The sequence below is a fragment of the Sceloporus undulatus genome, chromosome 4 (assembly GCF_019175285.1).
Source record: "Sceloporus undulatus isolate JIND9_A2432 ecotype Alabama chromosome 4, SceUnd_v1.1, whole genome shotgun sequence".
Lineage (NCBI taxonomy): Eukaryota > Metazoa > Chordata > Lepidosauria > Squamata > Phrynosomatidae > Sceloporus > Sceloporus undulatus.
The window spans coordinates 111,257,101-111,284,396 of NC_056525.1; the positions used below are offsets into that span (position 1 = coordinate 111,257,101).

A 27,296-nucleotide genomic window follows, 5' to 3' on the forward strand; every position below is an offset into this window, starting at 1 on the left:
TAAATAATAATAATAATAATAATAATAATAATAATAATAATAATAATAATAATAATAATTTTAAAAAAAACTCACCGAGTGACTTTGGGCAAGTCACACTTTCTCAGTCTTAGAGGAAGACAAAAGCAAACCTCCTCTGAATAGTTCTTGCCAAGAAAATTCTATGATACGTTCAACATACATGAACCAAGGTGGCTTACAAATTAGAATAAATGAGTTGTTTTTAAGGTAGCTTTTTATGCCCACAAGGTAGAATGCTTTTGCGTAGCTCTTCAGGATGTTCTGGAGACTTGGCACACAAGCAGAAATCAAGTGGCCCTTCAGATGTTTATTGACTGCACATTCTAGCAGCCAAAGCCAGCAAAGGCAGTGGTGAGGAATACTGGAAGTTGCAATACAATCATGTCTAGAGTGCTGCATGATTCCCACCCATTAGCCTTAAGGCTGTTTCTCCAACTAGATGAAAAGCTTAAGGCTGTTTTCTCTTTCTCTGGCCCAGTCCAACATATTCCCCTTATTGTTTGCTCAGCATGAAGATATGGATTGTTTTTTAAAAGCCTCATGGGTTACTAGTGAGTAAGAATGGAATCTGTGGGTCCATTAGGGCAGGACTTTGGGGCAGCATTTTGAGGAGGCTCACTCAACATAAGGATAGGGAGCCCTCACCCAACACAAGAGACCTGCCTTCCTACATTTGAAAGTAACTGAAAAGATACACATAGCCACCTATAATGTGGCAGATGGGGAAAAGAAGCAACACCATTAGATCTGGACTCTCAATTACTTAACTATTCCACCAAAGAACACACATTATCTACCACCAGCAAGCAGAGTATTTCAGAAGCAGAGCATAAAAAGGAAGCACCAACTCTTTGGCTGGCATATCTGATTAACCTGACCCCAACCACAAAAGAGAAATATCATACATGATGTTTGGGAGGAACTTCCTGTTCAGTTAAATGGATGGGATAATTGACAGTTACAATTATCAGAGAGCAAAACAAGAGCATGCCGCGTATGCGCTCATTCATTTATTTTTGTTAGCCATCAGTTTCAATTGTTCCTCGCCCCTTTCTGAATGACTCAGATAAAGTCCCACCATCAAGCACCCATCAGCTTGTGAACCATACCAACTTGTGTTTTGAGTCGATAGAGGACATAACAAGGGAACTGTTACACTGCAACTGTCAAAAGGAAGGGAAAATACATTGAGGACCCCCTCCCTTTGCAACTGTCTGATAATTTTGCTCATATTTTGCAAGTGTATAAACTTGAAAGGAAGTAAGCTAACAACGGCAGACAACAAACAGTGTCTATCTGTTTCTTTGTGTCCCTGGTTTTTACATCTCCAACTCAGAGGGATTAATATATCAGAGCAGCATTCCATAATTGAGGGGATGAAATGACTCAAGGAGTTTGATAATGGCATGGAAAGGTTGCATTTTAAGATAATGGAGCAACAATTCCGCCTCATGCATTCATGACGGAAATGGCATCCAAAGGGCGATATTCATGTGAACAAAGGCAAACAGCATTAGATACTCATAAGGGAGTAATTGGAAGACAAGTGGGTGTGCTTTGATTCCAAACAGTTAACACACTGTTTTAAAGGCACAGTTTATCAAGCAGAGGGGATGCTTACTTCTCTTTTAGAAAGAAGGCTGTGATTCTATTCTTTCTTCATTGTTCACACAAACAGCTGTTCAGATAAAGCAACACTAAATCCTTAAGTCTCCCCCCCCCCCACCGGTTTTTATTCCTTATGAGGAATTTACACTGAGAAACAAACCATAAGAAGAAACCATTTCACTGTACTTCTGTCCATCACAGAGACGATGGTTGATCTACAGGAAAGGTGAACAATTGTGGCCTTCCAGGTGCTGTTGGACTACAGCTCACATCATCCACACCATTGGTTAAATAGGCTAGGGATATATAATATTATCTAAAGGGTGACATATTCCCAACTTTGCACTACAGAAAGTAGAACCAAGGAGAATTCCAAGGCCTGCCTTCTATTGGTGTTCTCCAGACTGGATCAGATCGCAATGTCTGTAATCCTCAGACCACATGGGATAATGGATATTGTAGTCCAACATCTGGAGGAGACCAAATTGGGATACCTGTTCCAAGATATCCCCAGTAAACACGACTAGGAGGCTAGGCACCCATGTTCAGACTGTCTGTGTGAAGCATAAAGGAAAGACATGCATTCCTAAGTAAATTTTGTGGGAATGTCCTTTTTGTTTCTTTGAATGAGCCCTTAGCGAGACCTTTTATAAACATGCAGTAACTTCCCATGTAAACCTGGACATACATTTCACAGAGCTCAAGGTGAGAAGGAATAACCACATACCTCCAATGCAAGGACACCAACCATTACAAAGGTCTGATGGTTTCATTTTGTTTGTGTTGAAATTTGTATTGCCATGGCTTGATCCAAAATTACTCTGCCTCCATTCTGTCTACCTTGGCTAGTAGCCATATTTTTGAGGTATGAAATGTTCTGAAAACCTTTACTTCATAGGTGATTGAATTCTGCTTCTATTTTCTCTCTATAATAAAAAAGTATTGTTCACATATGAAAATGTTCAATCTGGTATGTCCCCAATGATACCACTACGTTTGTTTGTGAGCTCAGTCCTTTTCTTTTGTAGCTCACATGTCCATCACTGTAGTGCAGGGATGAAGGCCTGTGACCCCTGAGAAGTTGCAGAACTCTAATTCTTATCAGTCTCAACCAGCACAGTCAATGTCAAGGATGCCTGAAATGGAAGTCCAATAACATCTGAAGAGCTGCAAGTTATCCTGCAATGAAACCCACACTACATACAAAAGTGGAAAGCCCATAAAAAGATACCACAGATCTAGCCCAGTATATGGATGCTGCACCTTAAAAGTCCAAAAGGATACTAAACCTCTCACAACCTGTCCCTCCAGTTTCTTTTGTCTCAATGTGGCTCCAGTAATAGAACTGAGACTAGCTAGAAGAATAGTGTGTCAAGGGAGGGAATATGTGATGTTATGTGGAGATTATTTGTCACTTATTAATAAAAATATTATGAATATATTGCCAATTATTAATAAATACGTTATTCATTTATTAACATACTGTTTATCATGTCTCAGGGGAAGGAGGATCTCAAAGCAGTATATTATAAAGAAACAGACATTCAACCTGGAACATACCATGTTAGAAACATTAGAATTTAAAACATCTTTTTGGACAATAGTGGAAATACATGCCTTTTCTTCCTGGTGGAATGGAATTGATCCAGAAGAAGCAAACTGCCTACCTCTCTCTTGTCAGGATCAGTCTGTTTGTGGGCCCAACCCAATCTATCACTGCATCCAAGGCATAGGTTTAGAATGTGCATGGCATCTTGTAATCCAGGTAAAATCATACTGAAATAGAACTGGGCATCATCCACATATTGGTTAACAGCCCATCTCAAGTCTCTTCATGAGTATTCCCCAGTCACTGCATATATATAGCACTAGTGTGCACAAAATAGCACACTATTGCACCCCGAAGAATAGCTACCAAGGTGGTAGGCACTACTTTTATCACAAAGAGAGATAACACTGCCCTAATGCGTGTGCGCACACACGCACACCCCAACTAGCTCGAATAGATTTGGTTAAGGTTAAGAGGTTCAACCAAGGTAGCCTTGGCATGAACATTAAAGTTTCCATGACCAGCATCCAGAGGTTATCCAACACCACACTAAGGCCACTTCTGCAAGGGAGACTATTGGGCAGTAGCATGGATAGTGCACCAACAGTATCCCCATTGTGGCTGGCAGACACTTTTTTGTACTTTAAAGCACCGATCCCCTCCTACATGTGAATGAGATAGACCCTTATTTAACAAGCTAACACTCAGCTATCATCAAACATAGCTTAGGCCCAAGTATTTGTGACATCTGGTTGCATGAGTGTCATGTACTTGATGGGGTTTATGAAACACAAGCAAGACTATAACTCCCTTTTCCCACCAAAAGTACCAACTGGTCCCTGCCTTTGTATAGTTGTTGTTGTGTTTCAGCACTGGGGAATGTGTGGCCTTCAGATACTTGTGAACTACTATTCTTACTATCCCTTACTGTTCAGAAGGCAGCTTGAGGCTGATAGGAATGGAAGTCTAACAACATCTGGAGAGCTACTTTCCCCAGCTGTTTCATTTTTAACTCCTTTTAAAATGTCACCTGCTACTCCATTCTAGTGCTATAACTGATTATTTTTTCATAGTAGTGTATAAATGACTAATATGTGAAGCAAGGACCCTCCCCTTCATTATGAAAACACAGAATATTTCACTAGGCTTTGCTCACATGAGCAAAATTCGGTTTCTGTAAACTGGAGAGGTCATTTGAATCATAGGCTTTCGGTAAACTTCACGTTCAGGATCACACTGCAGAGCAATTTAGGTTCTATTTACACTTAACACAATAGTGGTGGTTCACTGTTATTTGTATGTGAAGTGTGAAGAAAAGGTGACATCCTCAAATACAGGGATGGGCAGAAGACAGAACAGGAGTGATGGGTGGAATGATTTGCAGTAACTATCCAGAGTTGGTGGGGGTTTTTTACTTGAAATAATTTAATATTTCTAGTCATACCATATTATATTTGAAACCCTGATCTGCCACCAATCAGATGGAGAATTGTATAAGTAGGTGGTGGTCTTTGCTCTAAATCCCTATCTCTTCCCTGTCCCAATTAATATTTTACATTTGGCTTTGCGTGCCTCAGCCACTATTTGGATTTCCAGATTCCAATCTTCAAAAAATCTTCCAAAACCAAAACCTCCAAAGTATATCTTGCAAACTTGAAGTCCTCTGCTCAAACTTTCAGGGAGAGTGGTCAGAAATCTGCATTTGGAGAGGTGTGTTCATCATGCTATAATCTATATACCACACTAACATTTTATATTGCAGCTTAATACCAATAAAACACTGTTGTACCTATTCTATTGTGTGAGTTGCATCTTATAGTTAGCTAGTTTTCCTGTGTATATTTACCTTCAAATAAGGAAGTTTCACCCAAACCTTGCACAAGCCTTGTCCTCTTAAAACCGTGCTCCAATACATGATACAATGTGAGTGCCTACTCTACTCCTTGGGTTCCGACTTTCACATTGTTTCCTCTCATCCAGGAGTAGCTTACCAGATGCTGTTGGATTTCGCCTTCCGCCATTCTCCTCCATTTGCTAGGGCGATGGGAGTTGGAGGTACAGTAAATGAAGAGATGCTCTCCACCTGCATTCTTATCTCCTTAGAAGGGATAGTTATTTTAATATTTATCGAAAATATTTTTATACTGCCTCTTGAAGCAAAATCCCTTGAACCCTGTTCAAACAGTAACAAAATTTAAAACAATAAAATATAAAATACAATAAACTGAAACAACATAAGAGACAAAGGAGCAGCAAAAATAAAATCACATTATAAAATATCAATATAAAATATTCAGAAAAAGGCAACCTGGATAAATCAGGTCTTTATGATGTGTTTAAATACATATAAGGTCTTACCTGCAGGTATGTTATTCATGTTTCTCGAGCAACTTTTAGGAAAACCAACGTGCATTTTTCAACTGCACAGTTATTAAAGGGTTCACAAGTTGCTTTCTTCTGACATACTTCTAAATTGATACTTTTATAAATTTAACTGTCTGATGTACAAGAAAACTATACATACTGTCTTAATAAAATTAAGAGTGTAAAGAGACAAGGTCTGACATAATATGGAAATATGTACAGGAACCACAGTCGACAGCTGAGTCTATGATGCTAACCTGTAGGTATGCATTAATACTATTACATATCTGAAATAATTATATGAAATATGAAATACTCAGCAAATGTAACTTGTATAGTCAACAGGAAAATTTTTTTAAAAGGGTATGCAGGTCGAGTCTTCCTTATTTGGAATTCCAAAATCCAAATTTGTCCATATGGGTGGCTGAGATAGTGACAGCTTTTTTTCCTGATTGTTCGGTGTACACAAACTTTGTTTGACACACAAAAGTATTAATAATATTACGTATAATATTACCATCAGGCTATGTTTATATGGTATATACAAAACATAAATGAATTTCATGTTTAGACTTGGGCCCCATCTCCAAGATATCTCCTTATTTCTTTGCAAATATTCCAAAACCTAATAAAATTTTTGAAATCCAAAATACTTCCAGTCTCAGGCATTTCAGAGAAGGGAGACCTGACCTATATACCTATTTACAAAATAAGCTCTAGAGCACAACTTTACTCAAGTTAATCCCATCCCTCAAGTATACAAGAGATCTGGAGGGACTTGCTCAATGTGTTCCAAAACACTGCTGAATGATGAAGCTCCTATACGAGCAACAAGAACTATTGTAAAAATATCAGTGTCCATCTCTTCTTTCCTGTTTTGTTTTGTTTTTAGCTATAAGAATCAAGGTGTTGCCTTGTTCTGTAACTACAAAGGGAAACAAATAAAATGATAAGGCCCTACATTGTTGTAAGAAAAAGAACAAATGTGTGGATGAGTATAGAGAGAACAGCTCTTTCTTGGCTTGGAGCATGATCTTCATGAAGTGCTGCTTTTAGTTGCTGTGGAAGTCTCTTGTCATTACAGACGCAAGGAGGCTTTTTTTCAATAGTCTACTTTTTAAGACACTGCCTTGTCTGAACCATATCTAAACAGAGGAACTTTTGCTTATAAGTATTTGAATTAAAAGAAATTCAATGAAGAAAGCTCCATTAGTTTAAATACCTTTATTGCCAGTAAAATTGGATAACAATGATGTATAGCAGTATCTGTTTAAATTGATTAGGGGCTCATTCCCACTTGTATTTAAACCGGTTTGCAAGTCGCATTGACATGGGGTTGCTAAAATGATTCATATTGATGCATAGTTCCCACTATCGCAGGCGAATTATTTCAGTTTCCCCTTCTGCCTGCCTGGGGCCATGGCCGGCATCATTGGCAGCCGAGGGAAAAAGGCAGGCCAGCTCTTAGCCCTTCAGCCCTTCATCCTTCTTGCCTCTTGCAACCTTAGTTATCTTTTGACGGAATGCTAAGAGGAGAAAAATGGTGGAATTCCCCAAACCTGGGACAACCCTCTGCTATAAGTCCCTCCCCTCCAGTGCGCTGCAATTCAGATCCGAAACTCATTCACATTTGTTGAACACGCAACGCAATTCTTTTCTAAAGAACCACCAAAAGATCCGTCTTCAAAAAAAGCGATTCTTTGCATTTGTCTTGCTTCACCTGTAAATCTCCACGATCCAAACTGAATTCAGTCCGTTCTGAAATAGTTTCCAGTGTGAAGGAGGCACATATAAACCGATAAGCAAATCAGTTTAAATCATCGCTGGAATGAGCCCTTAGTTACCTTTATGCAAAAATCATTGGTAGACAAGACTTTAAAATCACCACACTCGCTAATTTTCACCAACATCCAGTGGAAAAATTCATGGCCAACATCACAGGACATTAGCTGTCTTCAGCAATATCATTTTTACTCAGATCAGACTGACAATTTCCCAAAATATCTTTTGGTATAACAGGAAGTTGGGGACATTTGATTGCCTGAAATAATTTCTTAATGAGAGGAAGATTGGCTTGTGCATGCAATATTCAACAATGGCTGCCATTTGCAGCAGCTCAGAATGCATTAAGAACAACAGTGGAGACAGACGTAGGGCAATCCATCTTATTTTGAATCCTGGCCATCTGCAGTGATCTTGTTCACGGTCATCCCTTCCATAATGGGTAGGTAAGGTGAATCAGTTTTCTGTTGACGTTCATGGAGTCTAAACATTCCATGTCTTCTTTTTCAAGGCTAAAATCAAATACCTGGAAAAATCAAACCAAAAGAAGAAGAAAAGAGAGTGTTAGCAAATAGTGCTACAAAGTTCTTGGTACAGTGCTGATAATTAAACATACCCAACAAACTACTACCTTGTGGGCTGAAGTCAGTGATCATTTGTGCCCCCCCCCCACACACACACACCTTAAAACAACTTGAAACAAAGACTTATAAAACCAGTGTGAAAAGAGGTGCGAGAGGGATAAAAGAAACTGCAGGAAGCAGATCCACTTTCAAGTAGAGATATAAATAATATTCAAAATTTTTCTTCTCCTCCAGTAGTAAACATTGAGAACTCAACTGGAAAATAATAATCAATTTGCAAGAGATTTCTTGCCCATTGCATGAGATTAAAAAGGTCAGTGCTTTTATCAGCAACAACAGCAAAAACACAACATTTTGTTACTTTACTGAAGCCCAACGGAAGCATGTTGCCAGTGATGGATTATTCTACTAAGATACCAGGGTAGTTTCATAAGTGTTTAGTGTCTAAAATCTCTTTGGATTAGTGTTTGCCCTAGCCATGTTCAAACTTCCATTAGTGGGAGTAAAATACAATCTCTCTAGAAGCAGGAACAATATGGTGTCACTGCCAGCTACTGTATGCACAAACTGTGTTACTTTGCGTGTATTATAGGAATTCAGTCTCAGTTCAACAATTTGGGACCAGGGCAATTGGATATGACAGTGAATTCCTATGAACTCGCCTATATTGTGTCTCAGTGTAAGGGGCCCTAATGGCTCCAGATCTTGTTAGGATCAGTGCTGGTTAGTACTTGGATGGGAAACCCCCAATGAATACCAGGTGCTGTTGTCTATATTTCAGAGGAAGGAACAGGCAAAACCACCTTTCCTTATTCCTTGCCTAAGAAAATCCTTTGAAATTCATGGGGTCACCATAAACTGACACACAACTCGGAGTCACAGACACACGCACACTCAGACACATACACACACACATACACAGCCAATATTGCATGTACAGAATGGTTTGAACCACACTGGTAGTTGGCAGCTGTAATAGCAGCCCCAAAATGTATGTGTGAATTTGTGCTGATGCAGGAATATCTCATATGATCCAAAATGTCATATTACCAAATGTGGCACGAGTGCCAAGGGGCAAGAACTCTTTACAGCAACTACACCAGAAAAAAACCCCAATACACTTAAAGAGCAAAACAAACAGCATTCCTTAGAAAGAAGTGTCAAGGGGAGGGGAAAGAAAATGCAAAACCTAAGCAAGGGCATAGATAATTTATTCTATTTAAATTCTCCTTTACAGATTTAAAGGATCTTGGTCCATAAAAAATAATCACTGATCCACAAGGCAGATCCTACAAGCTTTCTGGTGAATCCACTGAAAAATAAATGGCAGCTATCAGGTATGGAATAAAAACAAAATAGCCCAGAGATACCCCACTAAGAGAAAATTTGTACACTAGAGGCAGACAAAGCCATCTCACAACTGTGGTCTGACAAGCAGAAGTGATGTTTATAGTAGAAGTCCCATAACTTAGACACTGTATCAGAATCCAAGTATGAGCTTCTTTATAACACTACCTCTGCACCACAGAGGATTAGACATCTTTTGAAATTGAAGAAGCAGGAAGCACTGCCATAACCCAAATGTGGAGCCCTCCAGATACGTTAATTCTACAACCAAACATTATCCTCAGCTAACCTGGCCAGGTCAGCCTGATGGGTTAGGAGAGGTAGAAGATAACATTTTTGAAGGACACCAGGTTTGAAAAACCTGCTTCAAAAAAACATACAATACACTCTCCTAATTTTTTTTCAATGCAGCCAAATAATAGTCTTGCTCCACCAAGGAGTTGTCTACCTTAGAAATGTCTTTACTGTGCATAGTGCATAGAGAGGCATTCTTTTTTGTTTAAAGTTTAAAGAAACTTCCTCCTCCTCACTAAAACTGCATTAACGTTATCATAAACATGCATTCAGTGCTTCATAGGGATGATTCAGAAATTTATCTGTACTCTATTTCCTATGTGGCAGATAGATACATGGTCTATTGGGGATGCAAGTGTTGTGGGGAAGAGAAGGGTGAAGTTTTCTGAGCTAATCCCACATTCAGGATTAAAGAGAAAGAGTGTGATTGGAATCTTGTCATATGACCTCACCATGGTAGGATGGCAGGATAAAACTAACATAGAGATGGTCTAAGAAGAATTTGGATGTCCTTTCAGATACACATTTAGAAATCTGGAGCTAGGCTTTGATGAGAGTGTTTTAATATCAGCAAAGGGAGTAAGATACAGACAGCAAGAACAGCGCAGGGAAAGAAAGGGTGTCTTCTTTTCTTCTTTCACCATTGCTGCAATCACACTAATACCCCCCAAAAGAAAATGCTAGGATATATAATCACAGGTGCCACTACCTGCCAGGTCTTTTATTAACCCATCACCCCAGAACAAATCCCTCCCCACAATCTACCATGATATTCAAGATGATAATTGGTTACTGATTTTAACAGCCAACCACAAAAGGAAATATTTTGTGCTGGACCAAATCCTGCTAGGAATATCAAATCTTGCAAGCTGGATTGTAATACAGAAATCTTTCTAAGCTCAGCTCCTTATGGACATGGGGCCATTTCTCAATGATATTATCCCCTCTGAAGGGCCATTATTCATTGTACAGTGAATACACACTTGCAGTTATCTAGTGCAGAAAATAGAAGTGGGTTAAGTTAGCTTTTGTCAGAAATTTCACAGTGTCTTTCTACAAGATATACATTCTGTCACTGAGGTGCAAAACCTTCCAAAAGATTGAGAAGGGTGCTTATGAAACAAATACAGACTTCTCCAAACCTAAAGTCTTCACTGGAGCCATAAAAAATAAACCCATTGAACTAGACTGAAAAGAATCAAGGTTTGATTCAATGGAAAGATTTGACAATTGGCAATTCTTGTTTACATTCGCAAGAGAGTTTTCATCAAAGAGTGGAGTTCTTAACGTCACTAGCTTTCCTGTCAAAGTAACGCTACGGTACCACTTAAAAGGGAAGCAGGCTGGTGTTTACCACAGTGCACCAAGGCAGTAGTACTGTACATATATTTTGATTCTGAGGGCTTCTGAACTTATAATTACTTCAGCCTGTTTATTGCCTCCATAGCAGTGACATAATTATCTTCCATCTTAAGTTGTGGGCAAGGAAAGGAGCCTTAGCATCTTTAGTGCTCTGCAATCAAATGTACAGCTTGGTCAGAAATGTCTTACGTATGCATTTTACAACCACCATTGGCCTTTATCATCTGGAGTCTCTGAGCTGCTTTTCACCCAAAGAAAAAGCAAGGGGAAGAAAAGAAAGAAAGAAAGAAAGAAAGAAAGAAAGAAAGAAAGAAAAGGCAAGCACAGTTTGAACAAAAAGTGTGGATTAAAAACGGACTGCCCTTGGAAAAATCAGACAGGAAATTCTCTGGCTGGGCAAAATAAGCCCCACCCTTCCCCTTCACTTTTTAATTTTTCTCTATTCTTTATTATTGCAAAGTGACTTTCATTGCCCATAATCAGGGCATTCTAACAAAAGGATAAGTGGGTATAGTTTCAAAACTGAACAAGTTCTGCTTATTAGTATTTATGATGAGGTACAGCAGCCCAAGCAAAGAAGGAGTTTCCCTGGATGCTATATTTTCAACTATTTGCATAAATAATTCTCTTTTTCACTCCTGTCCCAACGAGAGTGGTGTTGAGTTGAGCTGATTTCCAACAGTTTCCACGAGAGCAAAACCTAACTAGCACACACACACAATTTAACATCATATAGATATACACAGTGAGTTATCAAAAGTAATGCATTTATCAATGATGCCGCATGTTAATTTTCAGGCAGGTCAGAGAGGGTGAGTGGGGAGAGACAAGTGTTGATCTGAAAGCTCTCAAGACTGAAAAATGGGGAATAGCAAAGTTCATCCCCCAAAATTGTGTGTTGGTTTGGAAAACAAAAGAAAACATTGTTTTATTTTTCTATTACAGAAGATATACTAACTCCATTACAACAGATGGTGACAACCAGACTCATCTCAGTAGCTGCCAGCTAGTGGCTACTATTCCAGAATGATGCTTTATCCACATTTGGTAGGCTAGAATGCTAGCTGCCAGCTGGCCCATCCACATTTGGTAGGCCCTTCAGAAGGAAGCTCAGCAAAGTTAAGAAGTAGTTTTGAAAATTTCTTTTAAAAACAAAAGGACTGCCTTTGGTAGACCCCATCCCTCTTTTTTTTTTTCATTAGTCATTCCATCCCTCCCTTGCCAAAATGGTCTCTCATGTATTCTGCCTTTGAACAGAGCAGAGAATATAGCAGATATTTATGCACCACAGGAATGAGACATGTCATTTACAATAATCACTTGGAAGACCAGCTTTTCAAGAATTCAGCCAGTTCAAACCATCACACAGCTAATTTTAAGTTGGGTATAGGGTAGTGCATAATTTGAACCAGGACTCTGAACTATTTGCTCAGTGCCAGCAGCAGATCAAATGCAGTAATATACATAAACACAAACCCACTTTCTGAATCAGCATACAGCAGTACTTCTTAAGCTACCTGAGCAACTTTTTCCCCAGTGTAGGGTCTGGTACCCATTATGTCCCTTAACTACAATTGTTCCTTTCTTTTCTGGGAATTTTCCAGAGACCGAAAGCTGAGGGCTCAGGAACCAGAACCATTCCATGGATCATCACTTTGAATAGCACTGGCCTAAAGCATTATCACCAAAGCAGCAAAGAACTGCCTATGATGTTCCAGATAAGTAGTGAAAGAAGATGTGTGAGTGATTTGTCTATCCTCTTCTTACACTTCTAGGACTTATCTGAAGAACACACACACACATATATATACATCCCCTGAGGAATGATCTACGTGATCATAGTATACATCCATGGTGCCACATACATCTCTGCCCTTTGGATAAGACTGAAATGCCTGGTAACAGAAAGCAAAGTAGCTCACATTTGCCACCTTGCTGTTTCTCACAAATGCTAAAAGGGATACTAAGAACACCTTCTCTTCCAAAGTTAATTGCAGTCAGCCTTCCTTATCCACAGGTTTTTTATCCATGGATTCAAGCAGCCATGGTTTGAAAATATCCCCCCCCCCCTCGAAAAAGTATAAATTCCAAATAGCAAACCTTGATTTTTCATTTTATATAAGGGACACAATTTTGCTTTACAAAATTTAATGGGAACTGAGCATCCACAGATTTTGTTATCCATGGGGGGTCCTGGATCCAAACCCCAGTGGATAACAAGGTCCCACTGTATTCTTGAATGCTGGTGATAGGAGAAATCTGAAAGGGAGAGCATGTGTCCGTAGATGTTGTGGGACTACAATTCCCATGACTCCACTGCCTATCCTGGCTAGGACTGATGGGAGTTATAGACTGACAAAATCTAGAGGGCCACATATTCCCTACCCCTGCAATAATTTGAAAACAGTTTTTACATTCAATGTATTTCCTATCCCAGGCAGAACACTTCAATAACCTATGTTGTGCTTGGAAAAAATACCTTAACAGACACATCCTACTAATTTGTACTCAGAAATAAAAGTCTCATTTATTTATATGCACATCTGAAGATTGCTTTTCTACCGAAAAGGCTTACAAAGCTGAAATTTGGTTCAATGGCACTCTTTCACAAGTAGGCATTCATAGGATAGTTACCTTAGCTGACAGTCTCAAGATTAAAAAAAAAACTAACCTACAGTGGATGGATCTGTAGTGAACTCTCCAATTGTCCCAGTTTGGTAAGAACAACCCCAATTAATCCTCTGTCATCCCACCTTTCAACTAGTTTAAAAATATCCCAATTTCCTTTCCTCCTCCTCCCACATGTCCCTTATCCTCAGCTTACTGCTGCAAACTGAATTCAAAGTGGAAAAGTAGTTTCCACTCAACTCATGGAGGAAAGAGAAGGTAGAATTTTCCCCTTCCCAATAGGGTCAGGAAAAAGCATCCTTTTATAGCCTACATGTTCTTCCTCATATTTAACTTTTGCAATCTTGACTATACTTTCATGCTGCTTGGCCACACACATCCCAGTTTTCATTTATGAAATTTTGGAGGATATGCTGTAGCTGGAGTAGTGGAGAAAAGTAACCTAGAGTGCAAAGAGGAAGATCAGACATTTTATATTGCTTCCAAATGAATGTAATGCATTTCATGTTTATCTTCAATATAAATCAATTTTCCCCAGCTAGGGCCTTTCCAGTACAGTGGTGCCTTGGGATACGAAATGATCGGGTTACGAAATTTCCGGGATACGAAAAAGTTGGATTGGCAAAAACTGTTTCGGGTTACGAAATATTTTTCGGGTTACGAAATTCATTTCGGCGCGAAATTCAAATGCTGCAAAGTGCAGCTATAGGCTTTCCAGTGCTAACGGAAAGCCTTTTCGGGTTACGAAATTTTCGGGTTACGAAAGGAATGGCGGAACGAATTAATTTCGTAACCCGAGGCACCACTGTATATAAGACTACAACTACAAACCTTCCTAGGAGGAATCACCATGGCATAAACAGTAGAAGCAATCTCTGTTGAATATTGTATTAAGAGACAACATGGTGGAATGCGGTTTTCAGTTTACATATCTTAAATTGTACTTGAAGGGAACCTGTGTTTCTAATGCAGATAAAGATTTCAATATAACCCATGCATATCTTGACAGTGGTACCATCTGAAACTCCTAACACAGCTGAGGAGCTCCTTCTTCCTCTTTTTAATTTTTTTTTCAGACTTGTCAGAAACTGTTGAAATAGTTTTGAACAGCATTATCTCTATGACTCCCCACACCCACTACATTATATATAGGCCAAGATTGCAAAAGGTATTCAGTAGTCTGCGGCAAGAAGGAATTGCTACCAGATGATTACACACAGAAATTTCGTACATTTAAAGAGATTCATTCCTTCTTCCACAACCCACCGATGACTAACATGCCACAGATGATTAACTTAAGATATCAGATAGATTACTGAAAATTTCTGTGGGCTAGTAACTTTGGTGGACTTGTTTGAAGGATAGTATTGTGCTTTTGGAACGTCAGGCATTTACCGCAGTATTTGGGCTTACAGCTTTTCACCTGCTCTTATTGCCCTGGTGCATTTAATAACTAAAGCTAACTAAGCAAATGAAGCATTTCCAATCATACTACGAAAAAAAGGTCCCTTTTATTTTTGCATCCAACAGGAACGGTTCTTAGATGAAAACTTCAGCTAATCCAGCCTATCAACAACACTGGGAGGCTGAGTCAGCATTAGAACAAATGAAGAACTTTCCCTCTCTTACTTTTTTATTACATGTCTTCAGGTCCACTCCAACTCATGACGAACCTATCCTAGAGTTTTCTCAGCAAGGTTTATTCAGAAGAGGTTTGCCACTGCCTTCCTCTTAGGCTGAGAGCCTAAAAATTACTCAAGGTTACACAATGGGTTTCCACAGTTGAGGCTGGTATCTGAACACTCATCTCTCGAAAACCTAGTCCTAGTCCAACACTCCACTCATCACACTGGCTGTCCCCTAAGCACTATAACTGAGATGAAGTCTAAGCACTGAACTGAGACTTTAACCAAAGTCTAAAACTGGCATGCTGTTACAAGAGACCATGGTGATTTGAGATAAATTAATGTAAATCCATATTTTGCTCCCATCTCAAGGAACAAGTGCCAACACAATTGTCAAAGGTGAAGCATTTTGTCTTTTCATAATGGACGTTTAAAAGTTCTTTCCTGATCAAGAGGGGAGGGGGGAATAGCTTGTCCTTGTTTCCCAAATTCTAAAGCCTTATAGAAAAACCTGGGATCAAAAATATTCACAAGGCAATAGAGAGCTACAGTGGTAAGCCATAGTAAACTCCTGGTTTACAAGAGATAACAAAATTCCATTCTTGTTATGCCAGAGGAGTCCATTCTCCCAACTAGGAAACAAGGGATTAGTATATCATAGAAAGCCTGCATGTAAGTTGTTCTGGGCAAAATTGAGAGTTCTACTTGTGGTGAGCTTTGCACATACATACTGCAGCCATAGTCTTGAGGATACATTCCCTGTGGAACTGCCTGCAGATAACAAAAGTGATGCAGAAGCAACAGCAGGAAAAAAGCAGAAGCTAAAAGGAAAAATAAGTAAGCAAGAAAGTGTATGTGTATGTGTGTGCGCATTTTCCCAGCCTAAAAAACAAAAACATCCTTTTCTTGATTCTCGTCTGGTGAATTTCCAGGAAAAAAACCTTTGGTATAGGAAACTCCAGCTACACTGGATACACACCATCAAAGGTGAGGAGTCACCTAGTATCTATTTGGGTACACACATTGCGAAGTTAAAACTTCCTGTGGGTTTCCAAAGCATCTACACAATGTGAAGCAGATGCATATATTTGGCATGAGCAATTGTATGCAAGCAAGATACATAAAATCAAAGCCATCTAGGGGATTAATTGTGTGTGAAATGGTTCTTGTCTATCATTTGTTGGAGCAGCTCTAGCACCAATCCTAAATCTTTTGCGAAAAGTACATTTGTCTCACTGTTGACATTTCATTTTTTTTTCATTTGTGAAAAATACATTTGTCTCAGAGTCTTTTTTTTTTTTTCCTGAAAAGGAAAGTAACAATTTCTTCTTTAACTGGCTGTTAAGAAATGTTATCCCCAAATGTTATCCCCCAAATGTGCCATAGTATAACATCATAGTTAATGAACTATTTTACTGATACTGCCACTGGAGCGGTCCATCATGATGTGGCAAATCTTAGGATCCAACACATTTACTTCTATTAATGTCCTTCATCTTCACCACTGAGTTGCACAACTAGGAGAAGCATGCTCCTCCCTCTTGCATACTGACAAACATCCGTCTCGTGTGTCCTCTTCTTAACCCGAGTGATGCAAGAACAGTCATGGGATGCCCAAGAACCAGGAAGGAAACACTTAGCACAGCACCTAGCTGCCACAAATGCAAGGAGTAAGGCCTTGGTGCCAGCATAAGGAGACGGGTTTCCCTGTGCACAAGAGGATCTTTGCTTTCTTAAGTGCCACTACTCTCTTGATCTTGCACCAGTTAGCCTAGGAAAGCTTTTGCTCCATTGTTGTTGTGTTGAGTTACTTGGGATTTACTTGGGAGTTGTCCTGCACAAATGCATACAAACTCTCTTACACTGTGAGAAGCTTTAACAAATAGTTGTCAAGGGGCAGCTGTAGTGGGGAAGGGTCAAAAAGGAGCTATGAGGGACAGGAAATCACAGAACACAACTGTTACTTTCAGTAACTATTCTTTGAAAGGAAGTGTGCCCATAAAGGAGCCTGTTTCACATCATTTTCATGTGCAATTAGAACATGAAAGCAGACATTCCAATGCCTACAGTCTTCTCACTCCCAAATCAGCCTTCTACATTTAGAAGGTAACTTTTGAGCCTCACTTGATCCAGCCCATGGGCAACTCCGGTTTGATCTGTGCTATAGATGTACTGCTGCAGAAGCTCAGAAATAGTTCTACACTTTATGTGGCTATCCTAACGTTGTTTTCCACACTAAACACAAAGGCCCATTTTCAATAGTCTGCGCATCCATGTATCATTTGTCTTCTGGTGATATCTGTAATGGCGAGATCTCTTAATGTCTATATATGGACCTTCAGCTTTCAGTGTTTTGGCTGCCCATGCTCTAATGGCAGTTATTAATTGCATTCTTGGAAAGACTGAAAACAATTATAGTTTATAAAGGTCTGTTGTAAAATATTAAATTTGATGCCAATGACATCAGAACTGAATGAAACAACTTAGACTATCACATACAAACTAACCAATGGAAAATATCCCTAGCCTCAATATCACAAAATTTTCTTAATTTAGATTCTAAATTTAATAATGTATTTTTGGTCCAGCAAAAGCTGATGTTGAAGGTATTGGACACTACATCTGCTCAGGAAGAAACTGGTTATTTCAGCTTAAACAAGCACAATATAATGCAGATATTGCTTTCCTGTAGAATATGATGTGGATATATCTATGGTTGGTCCTACTACTAAGCATATCTATGATTGCTGCATGGTTGGTAGTATATTTATTTTGTGCTTGAAGAATTTTTTATATTTGTAGATGCTTGCATGCTTTTAAGGTATAGTACTGTGACTTTGAATTTAACTGATGGGCAGCATGGTTGGATCCAGCTTGCCCTTACTGCTGCAAAACAAATCAAAGTCCAAGATTGGAAACAAAACTATTTACTATCCATTGTTCAATGGTGAGAGATTCTTACAGTTTTTTCTGGGCATCAAGTGTATTTTACAGATGGGGTATGTTTCACTTTTTATAATGCATGGGCCTAACACCTGAGTCTGCCCTATGACTCTTAGGTATTCTCCCTTCCCTTTCTTCTCAATTTTTCTCTCTTATTTACAATAAAAATTCTATCTAAAAAATGAACCACTCTCTCAAGGTTGGATCAAATCAATTCATCAGTTACTGTAGGAAAGACTGCTTGATTGTGTTAGGTGGATTTTGTTGGAGTCGGCCCCCCTCCACGTCGCTGTGCTGTGAGAAAGTCAAACAAACAGCTTTCAGGGGGCAGCCACAGAGGTGGAGAGTCAACAGGGAGATTTTGGAGGGAGAAAGAATCAGAGCGCACAACTGTTACTTTCAGTAACCTTTTTTTAAAGGAAGTGTGCCACTGAAGAAGCCCCTTTTACACAATTTTCATTAGCATTTAGCACCTGAATGTGTGTAACCTTTCAGTTTCTACACACACCCCTCAGTCTTTCCAGCTAAGGAAAAAAGGGTTTTGTACCACAAATGATCCTGTCTCCAGCCAACTCAGATTTACTCTACACTACAGGTATTCTGTTGTAGAAGCTCAGAGATATTTCCACAAACTACATGGCAGTCCCTTTGGCTGCTTCCCACAAAAAACACTAAAGCCATAACTCTGGCTAAAGATCCTGTTTTTGTGACTGAGGAGTGGCTACATTGGCATCCTTTGTCTCAGTCTTTCCACTCACTCACTAATGTAACACGTGACATAAACACTTCCCTTGCATATTTGTGTATATCTCTATATAGAGATATGAAACACATGATGCTTCTCCTTTTACAAACAACTGACATGTGTAGAGGCCTCTTTTCATGCTGACATGAAACATGCAGGCAACTTTGCAGAGTATTTGCACCACGTGTCGCCTTGCAAGACTGGGGGAAGGGGAATAGTCACTCACTCTCCCACTCTGAAAGCAGGATCTCTGAACCAGGTAAATATTTAAGTTTGACACACATACATGTAATACTAATTGCTCAGTGAATATAGACCAAGAGAATTGATCAGGGTTGTACAGTTCATGTTACACATTTTGGAATGTGCATCTTTACACTCTCGTATAATTTACTCTCATGAATTAGCTCTCATATTGCAGATAGGCTTAGAGACTCTTCATAAATTACACTTTTTAGATGGATATCTAAACATCTAAAATGCAATAAATGCACATTTGCAAGTATGTCTGGCATAAGTACTGATTATCATCCAGCCATGCCTGGTTTCCACTTGCTAGTCATGAAGTGTGGGAAACAACCCACACTGGACAGGAGAGATGGACAAACGGTGTCCCCTAAAACATAACTTAAGAGGTGAACCTTGAGATGTTCCTTTGAAATGCTTACAGAATCTTCCGGACATTCCCTCTGGAATTCTAATCAGGAGAGGCTTTGTAGCCAAGGCAGGAGGCAACAAAACTTTAGCGACAAACAACAATGGCAACTCCTAGCAAACTGGAACTTGATAAAAAGCAAGGAATTTCACAGCTTGTGTGTGTAACTAAAACAGCCGAGCAGTGGGAAAGCTACTCCAGGAAGTCCTAGAACAATATAAATCAGTCAGACTTTCCATATGCTTCTAGACACAGGAACTCCTAAAATATCAGACCAGCTTGACTGCATATCAAATGCCAGGCTGATAATAAAGAGTATGTACCATATAAACTCTAACATATGCTTTTAACTGTAAGCATCCATAGCTATGTAGTATATCTCAGTGCATTTAACCTCACTTCCAGTCTAGATGAAAGCTAAATTAGTTGGTTTTATTTATTTGTTTGTTTGTTTTGTAAAGCCGAGAAGTGCACTATTATTGACCTCACTGTTGTATCCAAAATATCTGCACTAACTTTTTTTTACAAATAAACAAGGGTTTCCCATTATGGTTCTATTCATGGATAGTGGACAATTTATTTGCAATTCTGTTGGGATGGCATCTGCCTGTAAGCTCTCCCATAATCAGGTGGAATTAGGATGTAGCTAAGGATGAAAGGCTGGTCCTACTCTTGTAGATCTGGCACTCCCAGTAACTATCAATTAACCAAGAGATTGAAGTACCAGGAAGCTGGCTGAGGCCATCTTAAGTAATGGTTATTTCTGGTTCTTGTTCCTTGATCTTCCCAATTGTCTTATAGATCATGGGAGAAGGAGACCAATTGTAAGAACATGTTTTCAGAATATTTGCCAGGATTTTGTCTCTATCTTGGTGTCTGTTTCCAAACCGAGCCACCTGTTTATTTCTATTGGTGATGAAGAGATCAGATTCTAGATTCTCTAAAACTGTATACTAGCTGGCTAAACACACACTGACACTGATCCTCCTGTTGAGTGTCCCTTTAGTATAGTTGGCTATCATGATGGTGAGATATTTCTCCACCCATCAAAGAGGGCAGAAGCTTCCATCAAGTGGCCTCTTGTTTATATCTGTTTATATTTGCTTCTGCACTGGTGGTTTCAGTGCAGGCTACCATGTGTTTTCTGGACAGCCTAGAAGAAAAAGCCTCCATAGGCTGCATCTACACCGCAGAAATAATCTTTAACTGTCATGGCTCCATGCTATGGAATTCTGGGAATGGTAGTTTGGTAGGGCACCAGAGTTTTTGTGGGAAGGTTGAACATAACACAGAACATGTTTTATGCTGGATAGCTTTTTTTGGAAGGTATTAGAAGGTCTTGCCTGCTTAGTTCAATGCATTGGCTTACTTTGCCTTTGCCTTAGTATAGTGTAAGGGGAGTGCCAAAGAAAATCATACAGACTCACCAGGTATCTACCATGTTTTAACTTCAGAAACTTTGCACTTCTCAGAGACAGTCCTATAATATATTCCAATGGAAATCATTAGTTGAAATCACTTTTAAATAATAGGTTGTCTATCTTCAAGTAATAGAAATCAAGTGGCAAATGTGCAAAATAGTCTCATGATCACAAAACTAAATGTTTATGACATTATCCTGGATTACACAGAAAGGAAGTCACTGTTGGGGTTAATCCATTTTGTGATTTTATATTTATATTTTAAAGCAACTTTCTCTAGTGTTACTGCCTTGATAGGTTAGAGGGTTGATATAATGCCCATGAGCTCAGTATAATGTATTTCTCATTGTAGCCGTATTAGCAAACCTTAAGCTAGTGGTAAAAGATTCAAATTTTCAGCTGTACCACATGGAGGCAAACAGTAAATTCCGTGGATAAGTGTGTGTGTGTGTGTGCGTGCGTGTGTGTTTCTACACTTCACTCTTTCTTTCCCTCACCCAAAACTTCACAGGATCCAATGTACAGAGACGCACATTCAGATGCCACTAAAAGCTTTGTCATGAATAAGAGAGCACACTGGTACACGATGACCAATCATATTGCAACCAGGAGCAGCTAAACAAACCATAGGTCTTCTGTGCATGGTATGTTTAGCATGATATCTGATCTGAGCAGGACTCAACACTCTATCACAACTCATGTTTTTTTTCTAGGTTTATTTATTTGGGTTGTTGGAGATAAACAAGCCCTCATGTCAAGTTTAGACAACAACAAAGCCTTGGAACATGGGTCTTAGGTTTGTTTATCCTGTCCCACTTGCAAGGGCAGAAACTGACCAGTGTGTACCAGGAATCTTGTGCCTGTCTGCTGGTTAAGGGAAAACAGCAAAGTTGAACATAATCAGAAAATTTTATTAAAAATAAAAATGCCCACACCATTCTGCCCTTATGCCAATCTATAGTATGACCAAACCTGCACTACAGTACTATATACAGTTTGATCGCTGCAACTGAAAAAAGATACAGAGCTGGGAAAATGATTCAGTTAATAACACCTTTTTTGTTTCTCACAGAATATGGGTAAAAGGTATTTTCTGCAGAAAGGTTCCTGTTGTTTGAATCATTTACAAAATTGCTGAAATGGAAGAGAACATCACCTTCAGAAAAATGTTTCACCCACCAACAAGACAGAACCTCTTCCACAAGTGGGCCCACAAGAAAAGAGGTTGTTAAGGACAACAAGACGTACTAATGAGCTATTTAAAAGAAGAAGAAGAAAAGTTAAATCAGGAACACCTCCCTCCCTAGCAACCATTTTAAAGAAGGCAACTGTTGTTTTATCTACTTACCCCTGTACACTTGCTGTGCATTTGTTGAGAGATTCTACATCGCTCCATGGAAGATTAAGTGGGTAGTAAGCACTAGAACGTTTTAAATTGTTAATGTATATAAGCAAGCTGGGGGTGGGAAAGGAATGGTCCTTGAGATTATTGTTGGAGTGTAATTCCCATCATCCCTCACCATGGGTTATGCTGTCCAAGGCTGTCCAAACAACATCTGAGGAAGCCACACCTTCCCACCCTGATTTAGACCCTGAGTACTGTTCATTCCAGCACAGAGCAATTCCCCAGATAAATGTCTTAACAAACAGCGGTGTAAATGCAAATGAGCCCCCTTCAATATTATTCTTCAAATACCAGACAGCCCTATGTACATCTTCCTGTAGTCCAGTGATTTGGGGGGGGGGGAAGGAATTGGGGAATTTCTGAAAAGGAGACAGTACTCAGGGTCTAAATCAGGGTGGGAAGGCTTTAAGTAGTCAATGTAGTATCTCACCCCTATTATTACATCCAAATAACTTGGGCAAATAAAAATCAATGTAGACTTCAATTTCATTTCATCACAGCACTATTCAGGTGCTTACACTCACACAATTCCCATTATCTCTTCCAATGAAATTGAAACTTCCAATAAATAAATAAATAAATAAACAAACCAGACCTTGGCATTTAAACAACTAGGGTTGGATCCCAGGAAACATGTCTCCCATCATGCAGTCTATTTAGAATGGCAATGTCATCTTCTGCTATTGAAAAATCAAATACCTAAGGGGAAGGCACATGAAGTTAGTGAAATACAGAGAAAAGACAACACTGAAAATTGCCTGTTTGCTTCAAAACCAGAAGCATCCCGACATGTTATTTTGGCTCAAAATTTTGCATCTTGAACAAATTGCAGGGCTTGGCCACAATGAACTGAAGTCAATTGCCAATTGGTTTATTTTACTGTACTATACTACTTCTTGCCTGCATTCTATTATTGTCAGAGTACTGCAGTTTGCCCACCAACATACAACACTGGGGTAGGCAATGTGATGTACTTCAAAACTTTGGACTACAGCTCATGACCAGATATTGTGGAAGGGACTTACAGGACTTTAAAAAATGCCTGGAGAACACCTGGTTGCTTACGTCCTGCTCTGACACACAAACTGGATAAAGCTTAACTGGTATGGGTGAAGACTTTATGTTAATAGTGCTGAGGTCTCTTCCACAGTACTAATTCCACCATCATTTCCAAAACTCATCAACACTCATGCATTCCTTCTAGCCTCCTCTCCCCAGCCTCCTATAAATCAGCATTGCTGATCCAGGGAATATATGCAAAAACACTGTGAAAGAAAAGAAGGGATCCGGGAGAAACCCAAACACTTTCAAGACTGTTTCACCACAAGAAAGCATCATGATGAATTAATATAGAGAGAATGTTGACTAGAGATTGTGGGCCAGAGGGGATTCCCTGGCTTGGAGGTAAAAAACTTTCCCTTTCCTTCTGGCCAGACAAAGCAAGTCATCCCTCCTTGTAAATTGTGATTTCTGAGAAGCACATGTTCACCTCCTGGAACATACCAGCTGGCACGTAGGACAGCTGAAATGGTTCCTGGGGGAGGCGAGACTCAGATGCAGACTATAAGGAGGCCTCTTCCCTAGAGTTTACTACATTTAAGCAAAGACACAGAATGGGGGGAAGATAGAAAAGAAGTACATGGCACAAGGCCATTTCCTTGCCTGCCTCCCCCTTTTCCTGGTTGGGTCCCTGAACTGGGAATTCCTGAAGGCTGTACGCATGGTTGCAAGGAGAGCTAGCAGCATCAGACATACAGCTTCTGAGCTTTGCACCTGGTATATTCTTGGAAGAAACTCTCAGTTCTTCTGCTGCAATAAATCCCTTCTCCCTCAAGGATACCCCAGTTTAATTTCTGCATTATTCAAAAGAGGGAGATGCATTAATTATCTGTTGAGTTTATGTCTGTATTGTTTCACTTGGTTTGTACCTGTGTTGAGTGGTGCAAAAGGCAATGGAAAGGGAGGAAGATTCATTTTCAAATAAATAAACAGCAGTCAATTGTCCACCGACCACCTCTTCTTGGAAACTGGTAGTCAGAGCAGTGATTCCAAAAGTTACTTTTTTGGAACTATGTCTCCGTCAAAACCCCTAGACGTTGTATTCTAAATTTAAAAGAAACAGACCCCCTAGTCTTCCCTCAGTACTTGGCTACCCATTTGTAAACCCTATGTTAGCTTTTGGGGAGGGGGGTAGGATGAGGTTAACAATTTGTTTGTTTGTTTGTTTTTAGGAAGGGATCACTAGAAACCTAGGGCCTAAATACCCTAAAGTCACCAATCTGACCTTGGAAGCTAAGCAGGGTCAAAACTGGTTAGTACTTGGATGGGATAATAATAATTGAATAACAGGTGCTGTAAGCTATATTTCAGAAGAAGGAAGTGGCAAAACCACCTCTGAATATTCCTTGCTAATGAAAATCTATGAATTTCATGGAGTCACTGTAAGCGGACTAGTGACTTGACAGGACACACACACACACACACACACACACACACATATGAAACCTGCATAGTGTTCCAAAGGTAGACTAAAAAGCTTTATATAAAGACATTATGATGCTGGCTGGAAGACGGGGTGTTTCCACAGTTTTTCCCCTACCAATCCCTGACATAAACACACTTTTATTTACTGCTTTGTTCAGTGAACTGATACTGCAGTAAAACTTAAAATCCCAACATCTTTCCTCAAGAGTTACAGATAGTTTGACTTCTCAGCAGCATTAAGCTGGGATTCACTTCACACTTAGTAAAACAGAATCTCATTTGTTGATTTCTTGTCCATTGACCTAGTTTGAAAAAGTACTTTTGGAACACTTCACAGAATGTACTACCAAACAAGTGTGAATAGGCCTGCAGCCTTCATTTTTCAGATGCTCTTCCTGAGTGTCAGCCTGATGTCTTTCACCATGAAGACAAATGTTCTGCTTCTCATTCTATCCTCCTTTGGTAAACTTCCCAAACATTCAGCATTCAATAGACCTAGCGCTCTGTGACTGATTATCTGTTTTCGATGCACTGTTTTTGTAGAAAGATGTATTTTTAAAAAATGCTTTTAATAATATGTTTCTCAGCTTTGCTTGCCATATCACCAATTGACATTTGTTTTGTCAATGTTTCTGTTCCTACCTATTCACCTTAGATGGACAAGACTTCTACTTTATGTTTTTATAGCTTCCTTTATTTTACTTATTCTTTACTTCTCCACTTGGATTTGTTTGCACCTCCCCTTATCAATTGTGTATATTATGGATGGCAATCACTGAATTCAACAATGAAAGTTACTTTTTTGCACTTCCCAAGACATACTGGAAAAAAGAAATGGACCTAGGTTTGTAGCTCTGTTATTTGCTCACTCAAAGAAGAATTCTTCAACCCCCCCCCCAAATGTCCTTCATTCTTCAAATTTCTAGCATTGCAGAGAATGAGACGTTGAAAAGTATTAATAACCAGAACTCTTCCATTTGCTGTGTGCACAATTCCTTGGTCAGTTTGCCTACTCCTTTTCTTTTGATACCTGAACAGTATTTCTAAATGCTAAATTATTACAGTGCTAGAAATTTGGGGAGTGAAGGAAAATTTCATTTGGGAGGCACAATTCTTATTCAGAGGGCAGTGCCCTCATTTTGCTCTTCCCCCAATAACTAAACCTTTGAATGGACCTTATGGTGAGAATATTTGTGAGGCTTTTAAGGTATTTCAGAGAAATAAATTTGCAGAAAGCAGTTCACATATGTTTTATAACACAAACAGCTAACATCCATACGTTTGTGGAAAATATGCAAAAATACACATTAGTCAATAGGAAGAATGCATAAACTAGGTAAATTGAATAAATAAAATCTGCACACTAAGAAAAATGTGCAAAAATGTCTATGAATTTCATTGTGGGAGAAAGCTGGTATGAAACAATGGTATTCCAAGGAAGGTGGGATTCCAAGAAATCTAACCAAATTGAAACAGAGAGATTTTCATATCCATAGTAAGTCTCTGATATTGTAGGTTTATGTAATGTCCAAGGATCCTGAAGAAATCTGCCTTGTCTGCCTCTTTCCTTTCATTTGCTTTCAACGTCCCTTCATTTTTAAGAGCATCCTTCTTTAGAAATTATGTGCAACTTTTTGGAGAGCTTTCCATGTAATTAATATGGCAGCGCTATAGTCAGTGTGTGTCCTTGTACAGTTCAGCATTGAAAACTAACAGAAAATTCTGGACACAGCTCAGAATTCCAGCAGACCCCATTGGTCAATTGCATGACTAAACTATTCAAACCCAAGTACAATAACATCCAAAATCCACAAAACAGTGATACGTTTATTGGCCCAACCAATACCCGGTCATTGACTAAGTCCAAAATATGGACTCTGTTACTCTGGAGATTACACAGCTTTTAAATCGCAAGAACTTTGGTAAGAAAGTGGCTTTGGCAATACTCATCGTACAACAACGCCCCCAACTTGTACCTGCCCTTTATTTGAGGTGTTCCTTTACACTGATGGGTGGACAGGGGACCTGTGGATGACTTGACAATTGCGCAAATCTGCCAGTCACATAGCATCACTGTGTCCCTCTCCCTCTATCACTATTCCAAAGCATCCTGTTAAATTTTCCCCTATTTATTTTCTTTCTTTCTTTTTTATTTCCATGGAGCAATAGTGCTCCAGAATTGTGCTAAAAAGGGAAAAACTCAAACCCAAAAAAATTCCTAAGGGTATGCTGGGTAGGGAAATACAGGGAGGTGGGGTTAAGGGAAAGTTCAGGAAGAGAGCAAGATGGGAGAAGCAGCCCAGTTGTGCTACTGACCAAGATGTGATAATGGATGGCTGCAGAGCAGTATGTTCCCATTTTAGTTTTCCTAGCATGACTGCTGCCAGCTTTAGTAATGTCCTAAGTTCAGAACTTCTTCTATTCCAACTTTTCCCATTCTGGGACTCAAGGTGGTTTACAAAGTTTAAAAACACAAAAC

General features: G+C 39.3%; 3 protein-coding genes across 8 annotated transcripts in view; all 3 read right to left on the reverse strand.

The window, feature by feature from the left end:
• The window catches only part of S1PR1 (sphingosine-1-phosphate receptor 1), a 12,537-nt gene extending 9,470 nt beyond the window's left edge, over window positions 1-3,067 (reverse strand). The window contains exon 1 of the mRNA XM_042464775.1: window positions 2,357-3,067. The gene's annotated coding sequence lies outside the window, so the exon portion shown is untranslated. The remainder of the gene's footprint in view (window positions 1-2,356) is intronic.
• Window positions 1-27,296, reverse strand: part of DPH5 (diphthamide biosynthesis 5) — a 221,938-nt gene that overhangs the window by 131,800 nt on the left and 62,842 nt on the right. The gene's annotated exons all lie outside the window — the stretch shown is intronic.
• The window catches only part of LOC121929015 (uncharacterized oxidoreductase ZK1290.5-like), a 60,593-nt gene continuing 39,946 nt past the window's right edge, over window positions 6,650-27,296 (reverse strand). The window contains exon 7 of the mRNA XM_042464340.1: window positions 6,650-7,850. Coding sequence (XP_042320274.1) covers window positions 7,749-7,850 — 102 coding nt within the window. The 3' untranslated portion in view covers window positions 6,650-7,748. The remainder of the gene's footprint in view (window positions 7,851-27,296) is intronic.